The 14,514-nt window shown below is 42.3% G+C and overlaps 1 protein-coding gene across 2 annotated transcripts in view; it reads left to right on the forward strand.

Annotated features, from left to right (window-relative positions):
* The window catches only part of DNAH5 (dynein axonemal heavy chain 5), a 253,320-nt gene that overhangs the window by 46,965 nt on the left and 191,841 nt on the right, over positions 1 to 14,514 (forward strand). The window contains exons 4-8 of one of the 2 annotated variants that reach the window (XM_075921464.1): positions 6,463 to 6,617; positions 6,922 to 7,143; positions 7,897 to 8,034; positions 11,409 to 11,585; positions 13,550 to 13,663. In XM_075921464.1, coding sequence (XP_075777579.1) covers positions 6,463 to 6,617; positions 6,922 to 7,143; positions 7,897 to 8,034; positions 11,409 to 11,585; positions 13,550 to 13,663 — 806 coding nt within the window. Of the gene's footprint in view, positions 1 to 6,462; positions 6,618 to 6,921; positions 7,144 to 7,393; positions 7,812 to 7,896; positions 8,035 to 11,408; positions 11,586 to 13,549; positions 13,664 to 14,514 lie in introns of those variants that run through there. The other variant, XM_075921465.1, reaches the window with a different exon arrangement.

Raw genomic sequence — 14,514 nt, forward strand, 5'->3', positions numbered from 1 at the left:
TCCTGCTCCTTCTTTTTCTGTTAGACAGTTAATACCCACAGTTGTTTACTTCAGCTTGTAAATAGTTAGAACAACAGTTTACTGCCGCACAGCAGCAAGCCAAAGAAAACTATAAACCACCTATATATAAATATATATATCAAGAGGGGGAAAGGCAGCTTTACTCACAAATAACACTTGCAGCTGCAAGCGGCCTAGTCCACTATCAGATTACATGCCAGCCTCTCCTAGCTTCAAAAGATGCAAGAAATGCCGTGACTCCATGCCAGCCTCTGATGGCCACAGTGAATGTATTTGCTGTTTGGGAGAGACACATGTTTCACAAAAATGCATTCATTGTGAAAGTCTGTCAGCCAGAGCTTGCAAGGATAGAGAACTTAGAATATGCACACTCTCTATAGATAAAGCTCTAGGCCCCCATTTGAATAAAGGGGGCAATAAGGGCTCGGGTGTGATGTCTTACCAGGGGAATCTGTCAAGCCCGTCACCACAGAAAGCACGTTAAAAAACAAAGCCCTCCCAGCCTGCTCTCTCCCATCATGAATGAGTAAGGAGATGAACCAAGCACCTTGGGCATTGAAAAATGTTCGGTCTCCTCACTAAGAGTCTCAAAAACGTGCTCTAAACAGGCTGTGAAAGCAGCTCCTCAGCCGTCTCTAACAGGGCACCTATTAAGGGCACCAAATCAACAAAAGCACTGTTTGCACCCACGGTGCCGCCGACACAAGCACTATTTTCGGTGCCGTGTGAGCCCCTGGCACGGCTTTCACCTTCACCACCGAGAAATGTCAGGGCAACCTCCAACTGCCCTCTCAGTTCAGACTAACCCTGGGATTCCAACAGCACCGATGCCTCCACCCCTGGCACTGGTGGACTTCGCGCTGTGACATAAAACAAGAAACCCATTGCTGTTCCCTAATGCACAAAACACATGCTCCACCAATGACTGACAGAACAGCAAGAAACAGATCCCTGGCCGAGTCCTTGGCACAGCACTGTTCTCACTCCTCCTTATCAATCAGAGGCTCGACGCCCTTGCCACGCTCACCTGCATTATTGCAATTCAGTCAGGGGGATAAAGGAGAATGTTCTCTTCACAACACTCATCCCCAGACTGAGCGCATGCATCATATGGGGCACGCAGGCTATGGCACTACCAACCCCCCCCCCCCCGTGTCACCCCGACTGGCAGTACTATCTTCAGCCTCATAGCTGATGGTCCCCCTATAGTTATTGGGCTCTACGGAACAGCTCCACTGCCCCTCCCACACCTGCACAGGGATCACTGACGTTTATACGCTCTGATCCATCACACTCTCCGTCTGAGGGTAGGGACCTTGAGGAAGGGCAGATTGAGGATGATCCAACAATCAGAGATGCCACCAAATGATAACTTGTCTTCTGCACCTGATGAAGCAGTTATCCTGGATGATTCCTCAGTGATCTGAAACAATTTCAAGATTTATTCAGAAGGATGGCTGCCAGTCAGGAGGTTGTGTTATCAGAAGTGCAGGAAAAGCAGCATAAGCTTTTGAAGAACCTCCAGCCCTCTACAAAGATCAAAATTGTGCTGCCTCTAGACAAGGCAATACTAGAAGTGGATGAAGTATGGCAAATGTCAGCCGCAGGCCCTTCTCCCCTCCCCCAACAAAAGGGCTGTTAGGAAATATGTTGCATCAAAAGTCATGGACTTTTTATTGTTACACCTTCAACCCAATTCTTCAGTGGTAGATGCTGTGAATCAAAGGTCTAAAATCCTCAATACAAAACAAATATACAAGACAAATACTACAAACGCCTGGGTGTGTTTGGGAGAAAAATGTACTCCTCCTCAACCCTTCAACTTTGCATAGCTAACTACACGGTCCTACTTGCTAATTATGACTTTGACAACTATGCAAAACTAACAGAGTTCATGCAACATCTCCCAGAGGATAGGAGACCTATCCTCAAAGCCATCATCAAAGAGGAGTATACTATATCCCATACAGCTCTACGGATGGCCCTTGATGCCGCTGACACCATAATAATTAGATGTTCATCCTGACTTCAAGTAGCTGGAGTTCCTAAAGATCTCCGGGCCAAGGCAGAAGACTTACTATTCAGTGAGGACAGATTGTTGGCTGCAAAGACTGATGAAGCTTTGCATTCTAGCAAAGACTCGTGCACCACTTTGTGCACATTGGGAATGTACACTCCCCCCTACCGAAGGAAGTGCTACATGCTCTACCAAGGACATAGGGACACAACCTTTGGCAGGCAGCATCATCATCGATCATTTGACCAAAGCTGTTTCTGACCATGGAACCAACAGAGCTCCAAACACACGCTTGTCCATGACTCAGGCCTCCAGACAGCAGGTTTGAGAACTTGGTTGAGGGTCTGCTTGACCTCCTTTCCACACCAGGGCTAGGCAAGCCCATCACCTTCCATCTCTCTTTGATGATGGCTTTGAGGATAGGTCTCCTGTCCTCTGGGAGATGGTGCATGAACTTTGTTACTTTTGCATAGTTGTCAACGTCGTAATTAGCAAATAGGACTGTGTAGTTAGCTATGCATAGTTGAAGGGCTGAGGAGGAGTACATTTTTAGTCATTGATAAATGACTAAATGCCAGACTGTGCTTTTGATGTTTCCAGCACTGAATTGTCCCAGTGTCTACATCAACCAAGCACCAGGTTAACAGGCATTTTCCATCTCCGCCAAAAGTCCTTACTTGCAATGGTGGACCCAGGCACAGAACCTCTGCACTGGGGTGCCCTTCTACCTAGATCAACCATCCAAATAAATTACTACAGATGCCTCACTTCTAGGTTGGGGCGCCCACTTCCAACAACAATATGCACAAGGGAAGTGGTCCAACAAGGAGTCCAGGCTCTACATCAAGCTGCTTGAGCTTTCAGCAGCTCACAATGCGTGCAAATATTTCTTCTCATATATTCAGGGATCTTCGGTGCGCATTCTCACCAACAATATGACCACAGTATTCTACATCAACCACCAAGGGGGCACCAGATCCCCTTCCCTATGTGCAGAAGTGATGTGGCCCTGGAATTGGTGTATCTGACACAACATAACCATCTCAGCAGCATAGCTACCAGGGGAAAAGAATACCATGGCCAATATCCTCAGCTGCCATTTTGTCACAGAGCATGAATGGGAACTATACAGTCAGTAATCCATGATCTATTCCAATGCTGGGATGACCACAAATAGACCCCTTTGCAATCAGCTACAATTCCAAATGCCCCCAATACTCAAGAGTGAGCATAGGGCACAGCTCCTTGGAAGACACAATGCTCTTACCATGGAATACTCACCTGCTATATGCCTTCCCTCCTATCCCTCTGATCCTCATTTCACGAGGAGTAACAGCTAATTCGAGTTAGGGGTTTTCTTCAAACTCCTGTTTCACTGCTGCATGTAGACGCAGGCAGTTATTCCAGGTTAGTCAGTTTCCAAAATGGCGACTGCCCGGGAACATGCTAATGAAATGCGGGATATTTAAATCCCGCGCTTCATTTGCAATTTTGGTCACCCGCATTAGCCTCCCTAGTTTGAACTAGGGGGCTAGTGTAGACATGCCCTTAGAGACTAACATACATATATATATGTATATAGTATCATGAGCTTTTGTGGGCAAAACCCGCTTCTTCCAAGCTCATGATACTATTTATATATATTTGTTCATCTCTAAGGTGCCACAGGACTACTTGTTTTAAAAGTTGTTTTTAAAGTTACAGGGTAACACGGCTACCCCTCTGAGACATTGAAACTTAAGACTAATAGAAAATGAGGAGAAGAACTGACACCATTGTTACTTAAAAACCTAAATCCCTTGAAATTGGGAGATGGGAAGTATCTATTAAGAACTAAGTGAAGATGGAAAGAAAAATCTCTATTTTGCAAATGAACTCAGGGAATGGAAGTAAGGTTAAAAGGTTAAGTTCTCTTTTCTGTTTTAAATGTGTCTTGAGGCACTATTATAATTGGGTAAAATTAACTACTTTCAGTGTAGCCTGAAAGCAACAGTATACCATTTGGCTTTGAATATGTGCAAATATACACACACACACACACACACACATATGTCTTTACAAATTATTTTTTATCTACTCAAGTAAATAAAGGCATTACTAACCTTTAGTAATTATTTTTTCTTTCTTGTGGCTCACAAATATGATCACATTACACTGTCTAGAGATGAAAGAAATTACTCATGCATACTGAATGAATGACCTCCTTTTCCCCAGGCTTATTGACCTGATGTTGGTATGTTGCTGAACAAGGATCATTAAGTTCTTGAGTGACAAGGCAAAGCAAAGGTTTTGCTTTGAGTATCTTGAGGGCAAAAAAATAACTGCTAACCTAACTGCATGGTTTAATTTGTATTGTAATGAGACCCTTAGGTTTTTGACATTTACTTTGCAAATGAACTTGGAAAAGGGATAGATGAAGTGAACTTATATTCTAAAGTTAAACTATAAAAATATAATAATTCTTCCACTCCTATCCCAATCACTTGGTATCAGTACTTCCAGATTCCATTAATAAACACAAAGTTGTTGCTTTATGATCTTGGTCAAACTTTGAGGTGGAAGTGTGATCCTATTATTCAGATGCTCATTTAAACTTTAGCTCGTTATTAACACTCTGAAATCACCATTTTATTGGAATAGCTTTCTAACAATTCCTCACATTCACTATTTTTAAAGAGTAACTATACAGCGTAGGTCTTCACCCCAAAGATAATAACTTAACTGCCCTGTACTCTGACTGGTTGCTCTGCCACCCTGGTGGTCTCACTGTCCATCTATCCTGGTTCTTAACGCTGACTTAATCCTCAAACTTCTTTTTATCCTTTTACTGGCACCATATTGAATCCCTTAATTGAATAAACCTTACGGCTACGTCTACACTGGCCCCTTTTCCGGAAGGGGCATGTAAATTTCATGAGTCGCCGTAGGGAAATCCGCGGGGGATTTAAATATCCCCCGCGGCATTTAAATAAAAATGTCCGCCGCTTTTTTCCGGCTTTTAAAAAAGCCGGAAAAGAGCGTCTACACTGGCCCCGATCCTCCGGAAAAAGCGCCCTTTTCCGGAGGCTCTTATTCCTACTTCAAAGTAGGAATAAGAGCCTCCGGAAAAGGGCGCTTTTTCCGGAGGATCGGGGCCAGTGTAGACGCTCTTTTCCGGCTTTTTTAAAAGCCGGAAAAAAGCGGCGGACATTTTTATTTAAATGCCGCGGGGGATATTTAAATCCCCCGCGGATTTCCCTACGGCGACTCATGAAATTTACATGCCCCTTCCGGAAAAGGGGCCAGTGTAGACGAGCCCTACCAGTATAGAAGATACTACTGATTACTTGGTGATTTTTGATGGCATAAGAAATAAACAAATGAGATCAGCCTCTATTAATGGTTACATAGGTGTGCACATATATGTTCCTAATGCATGTTTGGTAACCTGCAACTTGCGGGCCACATGGGACCCATTAGGATAACATGATTGTGGGCTGTGAGACATTTTACTGACATTGACCATCTGTAGGCTCCATGCCCCACTGCTCCCAGTGGCTGCGGTTCTTTGTTCCTGGCCATTGAGAGCTCTTGGAAGTGGTGAACAGCGTTACCTTGTGGCCCCTTCACCTGCAGGCACATCTTTCACATCTACCAGTGGCTGGAACAGAGAATTGGGGCCATTAGGAGCTGGGGGAGGGTACTGCAGATTGTCAGTGTCAGCAAAACATCTCATGGCCCACAATCAGATTACTCTCTTCAGTTGTGTGTAGCTCTAGGTTGCCCACTACTACCCTCGTGATTCCATAGGCAGAGCTGAGTTTCTCAGCACTTGATAACTTTGCTCTTCTCTTCCTCAACATATTGTCCCTCACACCTTAAAATATCACTTAATGAAGTTGGCCACACTTCTTTCCCACTTTTCTATGAAAAATATTAGTTGAATATAACAGTCATATTTTACCTTTGTGCTCATTTCAAAACCAACATGTGTGTTTTGAAACAAACAACTGTCATCTGTGTTTTTGGGAGCATGGGAAAGCTGTAAGTTTGGTTTCTATTCACCCTCTATTTTCCTCTCTGTTTGACATTATCCTTCACTGTGTGTGTCCTCACATCCTTATGTGTCTGTCCCATGAAGAGCAAAACTAATTTTAAAAAAAACTATGCCAACGTGAAAATATTCATGTTAAATTTGAGACTTTTTTCTATATTGACTTAAAATTTCAAATATATTTTTTTTCTATTTTTAGTGAAAATGTACACAAAACAAAAAAGTCAGGTATAGAGACCAGTCTCCTATTTGCAAGCTTTTGTCCCCAGTTCAGTTTAGAAGCACTTCATGTGCTAGTTATGGAAAAGGTAAAATGGTACTTTCCTTCCTTCAGAAGGAATGTCTTACTATTGCTACTGGTAACTCTATATTTTTTTCATATAAACTACAGGACCACCAGGCATAGGACCCAATCCTCACTCAACAAGCAACAAGAAACCTAAAGTGTTTGTGACAGAGGGGATAGATGTTGCTCTAACTGGTATATGTATAATCTTCATTAGATCTAGTCCTTCCAAAGACATCACTGCAGAAAATATCCATCGGGTAAGATACAGGTCAATGCTGGATGTTAGTATGAGTTAAATTTAATTTAGTTCTATGGTGCAGCATAGCAGATTGTAATTTGAAACTTCTTGCTATAATTAAATGAGTAGAGCTCAAAAAAGTGAATATGGTTGCGTTTTCCACTGAAGAAAGAGTGTAACTGAGGAAATGTAGTTTATCACAAACTGTTGTACTGCTAACTGTCAGTGGCACCAACTTCAAGCATGGTGTTATAGACTAAACAATTTTTGAAAACTGGGAACCAAAAAGGGAAATTTGATATGCATCATATTTATTTTTTCAGGAAGTGAATTTCAATATGCTGGATACTGCGCAGGGTGGCTTACTAAAAAGTGTGCAGAATTTGCTGTCAGAAATCTTCATTCCAGTCCTCAAGACTATGAATCAAGGTTGGAGTGAGATTGGTGATTCTCAGCAAGCAGCTAATATTCAGCAGGACTTCGTAGGTTCCCTTGAAGGATTTGTTAGTGTCTTATCAGGAGCTCAGCAGAGTCTGATGGAAAAAGTAAGATTATTATCATGTATGCTATATAATGAATCTGACATTGCTGCTGAGAGAGGCCTGTTACTTTTTGCAATGCTCACTGCTGCAGAATTCCTTTCAAGGGTTTTCTCTAAACTACAAACTGAATTGCAACATCATGTATTGCAGAGTGAGAACTTGCAAGGCTAGAATCTGGGACCATGGGGATTCTGTGCTGCTGATGTCACTGCTTATGGTTATGACATCACCACAGGAAACTTGGTCTGGGTTCCCTGTGAGCCTGCGCTCTGTAGGAAGTACCACCCAGCAGGAACTGAATGGCAGCTTCTCAGACACCACTAATTGGTTGGCACCAGTATTTAGCCTTGAAACCATGAGAAGAAGTTGTCTGAGGAACAACACAAAATACCTTCCTGTCCTTGCTTAGACACTATGTTTTAGAGACCCCATATCCTGGTTTCTGACTGTGTTGTGTCCTGACTCTTAGTTGGACTACTGGCCTTCTAGTACCTGACCTGGCCTGATTCTTAGTCCGACAACTAAGGCTGAATGCCCACATTGCAGTCGTGACAACAGATTGTTGACAGTTACTTACTGACTTTTGGTCAGTGGGTTTAGGGTTCAGGACAGCTAGTGTTGTAACTTCAAAATAACGGTGGGCATGTAAAGCAGGCTTTTCTTCAGGAAGGGTAAGCAATATGTTTTCAAAAGAAATAGTGAAGATGGATACTCCAGGAGTTACCATTTTTACTGGATTTTTAATTCTCTTTTTAGGTGAATCTGAAAACGTGTGACACATATGACTTGAAAACTCTAAAGGGACCTTCAGACTATGTGGCTGTTGCTAACAGCACAGAAGCTCTAGAAAGAATAGAGGCCTGCATGAAAGTATGGATCAAACAAATTGAACAGGTGATGCGCTGCATAGATCTGAAACATTGCTAGCTGTTCTTATGAAATTGTGTGAAACTTCAATTAGTTCTCTTTATGCAAGTGGCATTATGCCCATAACTTGTAGAAAGAAATTGTATTTACTAATGTGGACACATATACAGGCAGTCCCCGGGTTACGTACAAGATAGGGACTGTAGGTTTGTTCTTAAGTTGAATCTGTATGTAAGTCGGAACTGGTGTCCAGATTCAGCCACTGTTGAAACTGATCAGTTTCAACAGCAGCTGAATCTGGACACCAGTTCTGACTTACATACAGATTCAACTTAAGAACCCCAGGCATCCCCAAGTCAGCTGCTGCTGAAACTGATCAGCAGCTGATTCCAGGAAGCCACTGGTCAGTTTCAGCCGCGGCTGACTTGGGGACGCCTGGGACAGAGCAGCTGGGGTGCTGATGGGTTGGTCCAGTAGCGCCAAGGAGCGGTGCTGCGGGACCAACCGGCAGCGCCCCACCTGCTCTACCACAGGCCCGGGGCTTTGCTCCACGTCTCCCTGATCTGCTGGGGGGGGCACTAGCTGCGCTCCCCCCATAGCAGACCAGGGACACGGGGAGCAAAGCCGCAGCGGCGGCGGGGTGCCGTGCCTCTGAGGCTTTGCTCTGGCAAAGCCTCAGAGGCGCGGGACTCCTCCGCCTCCCGGCTTTGCTCCAGATGTCCCTGGTCTGCTGGAGACAGTCCCCAGCAGACCAGAGGCACCGGGAGCAAAGCGGCAGCGGCGGCGGAGTGCCGCGCCTCCCCGGCTTTGCCACAGCAAAGCCTCAGAGGCGCAGGACCCCTCCGCCTCCCCGGCTTTGCTCCGGGTGTCCCATGTCTGCTGGAGACGGTCCCCAGCAGACCAGAGGCACTGGGAGCAAAGCGGCAGCTTTTCTCGCCCCGGAGGTCGAGGTGGCGGGACCGCTGCGCTCTGGGCGGTCCTACTGCCTGCAAGCTCTGGGGCGAGAAAGCCCCGTTCGTAAGTGCGGATCCGACATAAGTCGGATCCGCGTAACTCGGGGACTGCCTGTACAAGTAACTCTCTAATAATATGCTATACAGTGCTCCAACACATCTGAAACTGGTAAATAAATGCAGATCAGCATATGCTAGCCAGGATGCTCAGAATTAAGCTTCCTTGCTGTCAATGAGGGCTTGGTCCTATTTATAAGGCTCAGCAATTGTTAAACTTCTCCACTGTAAAACAGTGAGATACATCTATTGTACCTGATTTTGGTACAAACATAATTAGTAAATACTTTATGAATTACAGGTTGACTATTTCATGTTGAAACATATTTTTGGAAGTATGTTTTTAAAAGCTATATAATTTTCCTGAGTATTAATTACTATATTCTGTGTCTTTGAATAAGGACTTGTGTCTACATGAATACTTAGTTTTCAGCTAACTGTGGTGTAAATCTTCCCTGCACCAGCCTTCTTTGCACCAGTGTTTGGGGGCTCCTGCTGCTGCATGCTAAAATAGTACACACTGGCCTACTCCACATTCAAAGCTGGATAGATCAGAACTGTCCTAGGGCACTTTGTAATGAACCTGCTGCCATACCAGACATTTAGTGCATAGTATAATAGTGTGGAGATGATTTACACCCCTGTTTGTTGCAAACTAATTGTTTGTGTAGACAAGCAGTAAGTCATATTTTTCCCAAACTGTGATGTTTTTTGTTGTAACTCAAAGTATATTGTCTAGGGCAGTGTTTTTCAACCTTTTTTTTTATAAAGTACCTCTTGAAAAAATTATAAGTACCCCCAGTACCTACAGTTTTCAGACACTCAATATTTTTTTCTATCATTGCAACACATTTGTTTAAACAACTTAATTGTAGCCAGGTGGGCGATGAAATTTTTGGGTGTAAAAAGTACAAAAATAATAAAGTGCTGTAAACTTAAAACAAAAATTCTGTTTTCTCCAAATTTCAGTTGTGTTGACGTACCCTACAGAATTCATTCAAATACCCCTGAGGGTACTCGTACCACTGGTTGAGAAACACTGGCCTAGGGTTAAATATATAAGTCAATTGAAAATAGGTGTCTGTAATGGACCTATATGCAGTAAGACTCTGGTGAAAAGAGCACCATGCATTTTTTTATTATGAGAAACAAAATTTGTCTTATGTTTGGTCTTATTGATTTCCTGTTCTTAAAACTAATTCTTGGATCTCAGACCTTCTAAATGATAAAATACAAAATTACAAAGAAACCAGCATTGACTTCTGGCAGGAAAAAAAAAAAAGGAGACAAATGAAGAGTCTTGATGTAGGTGCAAAATGAGGGTAGTGGCAACATTTCAGGGTATTCTTTCTTTGCCACAAGATTTTAAAATTTCATTTTAATATTGCACAGACACTGCTCAAAGGAAAATGTGCTCATTAAAATTATTACTGCTGTACAGTAAGCAGGTTTTAGCCTAAGGCACTCAAATGCCACTGTGGTGAGTGATGTAAAAACCTAGGTAGATGAGAGAGGTCTGAGGGAACTATTCTTGGGACATATTATAGGTCATAGGGAGTTAATACTAAAAAGCATTAACTTATGTAAGCTAACAGTTTAATGTTGTTAACAGCATCACTTCATTTTGGGAGTTTGATGTTCTGCTATTACAATTAAGACTATAGAGGAGGAAGTAGTTTGCAACATAGTTATGGAATGCAAAGGAGTGGAAATGGCTTTTGCAGAAATTTAAGTTATTAACGTCCTTCCCTCTCCTGTCTTGTGCCAAATGGATTTGGTTTTTAAATCATTCTCTTTGATTTATTAAAATATTATGCTCTTTGTAGAAGCTTTGTCATAATCAGTGATGAAACAAAGTAGAAGTAATGATCTTAATGTGTTAAGGTAAATGTTTGACTTAGGGTGGTCTTAAGGTTATACTGTTGCTAGCTGTGCAAGTCTAATATGTTAATCTGATTTTTATGCTGTGTTTTTGAACCCATTTGTCTTCTCCAATCTACAGTGTTAAGCAAAATGGAGTCAGTTTGGCTTTTTAAGGAGGAGGGTGGGGCTAGCTTCCTAGTCAAAGGAGGTGAATTTGACAGATAATGTGGGTGAGGTAATATCTTCTATCAGCTCTGTCTCTGTTGTTGAAAAAGACAAGGGCTTGAACTACATGGAGCTCTTTGTCAGCTCTTTCCCTGAAGAAGGAAGTTGGTCAAATAAAAGATATTACCTCACCCACCTTATCTCTCTAGTACCTGTGACCACCATGGCAAACTGCATCTACAGCCATACTGCAAACAGGAGGTTAGTGTCAGTAATAATAAGAGACTTCACATTGCTGTCATCCATTCAGATAAATAGCAGCATTTCTGTGTTAGTCACTGATATATTGCTGTGTGATTCAAGGTCCTAGCTGAAAATGATCAGCTGAGAAAAGAAGCTGATGACCTGGGTCCACGAGCAGAACTGGATCACTGGAAGAAACGCTTGTCTAAATTCAACTATCTTTTGGACCAACTGAAGAACCCAGATGTGAAAGCAGTGCTGGGAGTACTTGCTACTGCTAAATCCAAACTTCTGAAGGTGTCTGTTAACTTAAGACAGAACTAAAGGTTACATACAGAATGTTTCCGAGGATATGCAGTATATTTAATGGAAAAATCCTGTTGTTATATACTCTTTATGTTACCCCTTATATTTTTTGTAGTTCAACAAACTAAATTTTGGAATGAGGAAAGACTGGGATTTATCTTAATATTTATTATTAGGAGATGAAGCACTGGCCTGCATCTACAGATTTTAACACAAATCCATATTTAACAGTAAAAGCTTTTCAGTGAAAACTGATAATGACATAAAGTGGATTAGAATGAATAGGCAAGGAGTTGAGGAAAATAAAATTGATAGTCCCCATATTTGTGGCCAAGCAAAAATATTCCTTACATTCTTCTTGATCGAAAGCTTCAGGGGGTAGTCGAGTTAGTCTGTAAAGGGTAAACTTAAAAAACAACAAATAGTCCAGAACCATTGGCACCTTCATTGTTTGGTAGGTTGATAATGTCCTAGCCATCCAGTATCTTTATTTAAACCATTAGCATGAGTATCAAGCTTGTGAATGAATTGTAGTTCCAATCCTTCCCTGTGTATTTGGCTTGTGGAATTGGTCTGTAACAAAACAGCCACTTGAAGATCTGTTAATGAATGCCCAGGCAAATTGAAGTGTTCCCCAAAAACTTTTTGTATATTCCCTTTATGAATATCTGATTTGTGTCCATTAATTCTTTCCCGTAGTAGGGACTGTCCAGTTTGGCCAATATATATTGCAGTGGGGGCTTTGTTAGCATTTGATGCCATAGATCACATTCCTGGATGTGCAGTTAAGTGAACCTCTCATTTGATGGCATATCTGGTTGGCTCCAGTAAAGAAATCTCTTATATAGATATGTGGTCAGAGTTGGCATTGGGGCTGATTGCAGGGCTTTCCCCTTGATATTTTTATACCCACTGCCTCTTCTTGTTTTCCCCCTGACATTTTTTCCTTCTACCCCCCACTTCTCCCCTATTTATTTTAGTTCTGGACATCCAACACTCCAGTCATCTGAAGAAGTGGGCTGTGCCCATGAAAGCTCATGATAACATCTACATGTTTTGTTAGTCTATAAAGTGCTACTGGACTATTTGTTGTTTTTAAAGTTTATTCTTCTTGATGGCATTCTGTGTCTCTAAATACAATGAATGTAGCTAATCACTTCAGAAATCTATCAGGAAAAGGAATTGGCTTAATAGTCATGCACTTCAAGCATCATTTAAAGCAGGGGAGCATCCTCAAGTGTCACTCTCCCCAGATGCTCTTCCTTTCACCACTTATCCAAAACATCCATTTTATCATGTATCACTTTGCTTCCTCTCAGCCCAGTTCCTGATGGCCAGTGGGGGATTATCCAATGGATTGATGCTTTGGGCCCCTGAAAAAATGGATGCCCCGCCCCCCTCAGAAATCTACCATGGGGTGGTGGAAGCCTAGAGCTATGGCAGAAGTGCCAGGCAGGGTAGGGTGAGGGAAGCTCAGAAATGATGGCTGGGGGTGGGGTGGTGTCAGGGGAAGCCTCCATGCCCCAGCCACTCCCCAGTTGAAGAATTGGGAAGAGGCAGTGGGGAAGGGCTCCAACATTAGGGTGTTGCTGAAGTGTAATCTTTGCATCCTTCCCAGCACTAGAGCCTTTCATTGACACATTTAGTTACACAGTAGTGTGGACCTAGCTTACTTTCCACTCAATTCAGGACTACATGCTACTGAAAGTGTTATACAGTATAGAAGAAGCCATGCCTATTCACAATGAATATAATTTTATATACATAGGAATCTAATGGAAAATACACAGTATGATACTAAGTACATTTTATTGCACTTAGTTATTTTCTGTTGCTGTAGGTTGTAATTAAGTTATTGATATTATAGAGAAGGCTGGATAGTTACCTGGTACAATATCTTTGACATTTTAGGTTTTCTTAAATCATTATTTTTGGTTTTTACTTCTTAATTTTAGAGCTGGCGAGAGCTGGATACTCGCATCACTGATGCAGCTAATGAAGCCAAAGACAATGTTAAGTATCTATACACTCTGGAAAAATGCTGTGATCCTCTATACAACTGTGACCCTGTAAGTACAACTTTGGACACCTTGAATAAAATGTCATAGACTTTGTGGACAATTTCAGCGTCATGTAACATTACGTTGCATCCTCAGAATCACTTCATCTAGTGCCAAGCTCGTAAACAAGTTTATAGTGTATTGAAAACCAATTTACTTGGTAGTTAGTATTACTTCTTCCGGGATATCAGGCCAGATCTAACAAATGCTCTGATTTCTGTGATAACCAAGGTCATGCGATGCTGAGAGGCTTTTTAAAAATTAATTTCAGAATAAATTTTAGGAGTTTAGAGCTGTTCCGAAGCGAGGCAGAGAAGACTTATTTTTTTGTTTGTTATTTAGAATAATTTACCTTGACAAAGACTATGGTCCAAGATTTAGCACTTAGGAGATAAAATTTCAATTACAGTCAGTGGGATTTAGGCTTATAAGTGCCAAGAAGACCTGAAAAAGAGCTATGTGTAAGCTCAAACAATTGTCTTCTCATTAAGGATGTTAACATTTGTTTATTTTGATAAATATTTCAGCAGGCACATGTTTACACATGGGAGGGGGGAGGCGGCTCTATAGGAGTCTGTATGAATGAAGAGCTGGTTTTTAAGCTGGCTTCTTCTAAGCACTGGCTCCCATGGAGCCACCTCCCCTTCTTCTGCACTGCTGCTTCTTTATGAGAGGCAGCCCCCTGGAAGGGGGGCAGGCAAGAGCTGGTGCTCACAGGGAGTTGGCTTTTAAGTGGAACCATCTGCCCCTTTCCCACCCTTCCCCCCTCTCCCTGTGCTGCATGCCCAGGCTTATTCGTTAACCATTTACTCATTTACACTGTGATATCCCTACTTCTCATCAAGAGAAGCTGGCTGAAT

This window comes from Pelodiscus sinensis, chromosome 2, assembly GCF_049634645.1.
Source record: "Pelodiscus sinensis isolate JC-2024 chromosome 2, ASM4963464v1, whole genome shotgun sequence".
Classification (NCBI taxonomy): Eukaryota; Metazoa; Chordata; order Testudines; family Trionychidae; genus Pelodiscus; species Pelodiscus sinensis.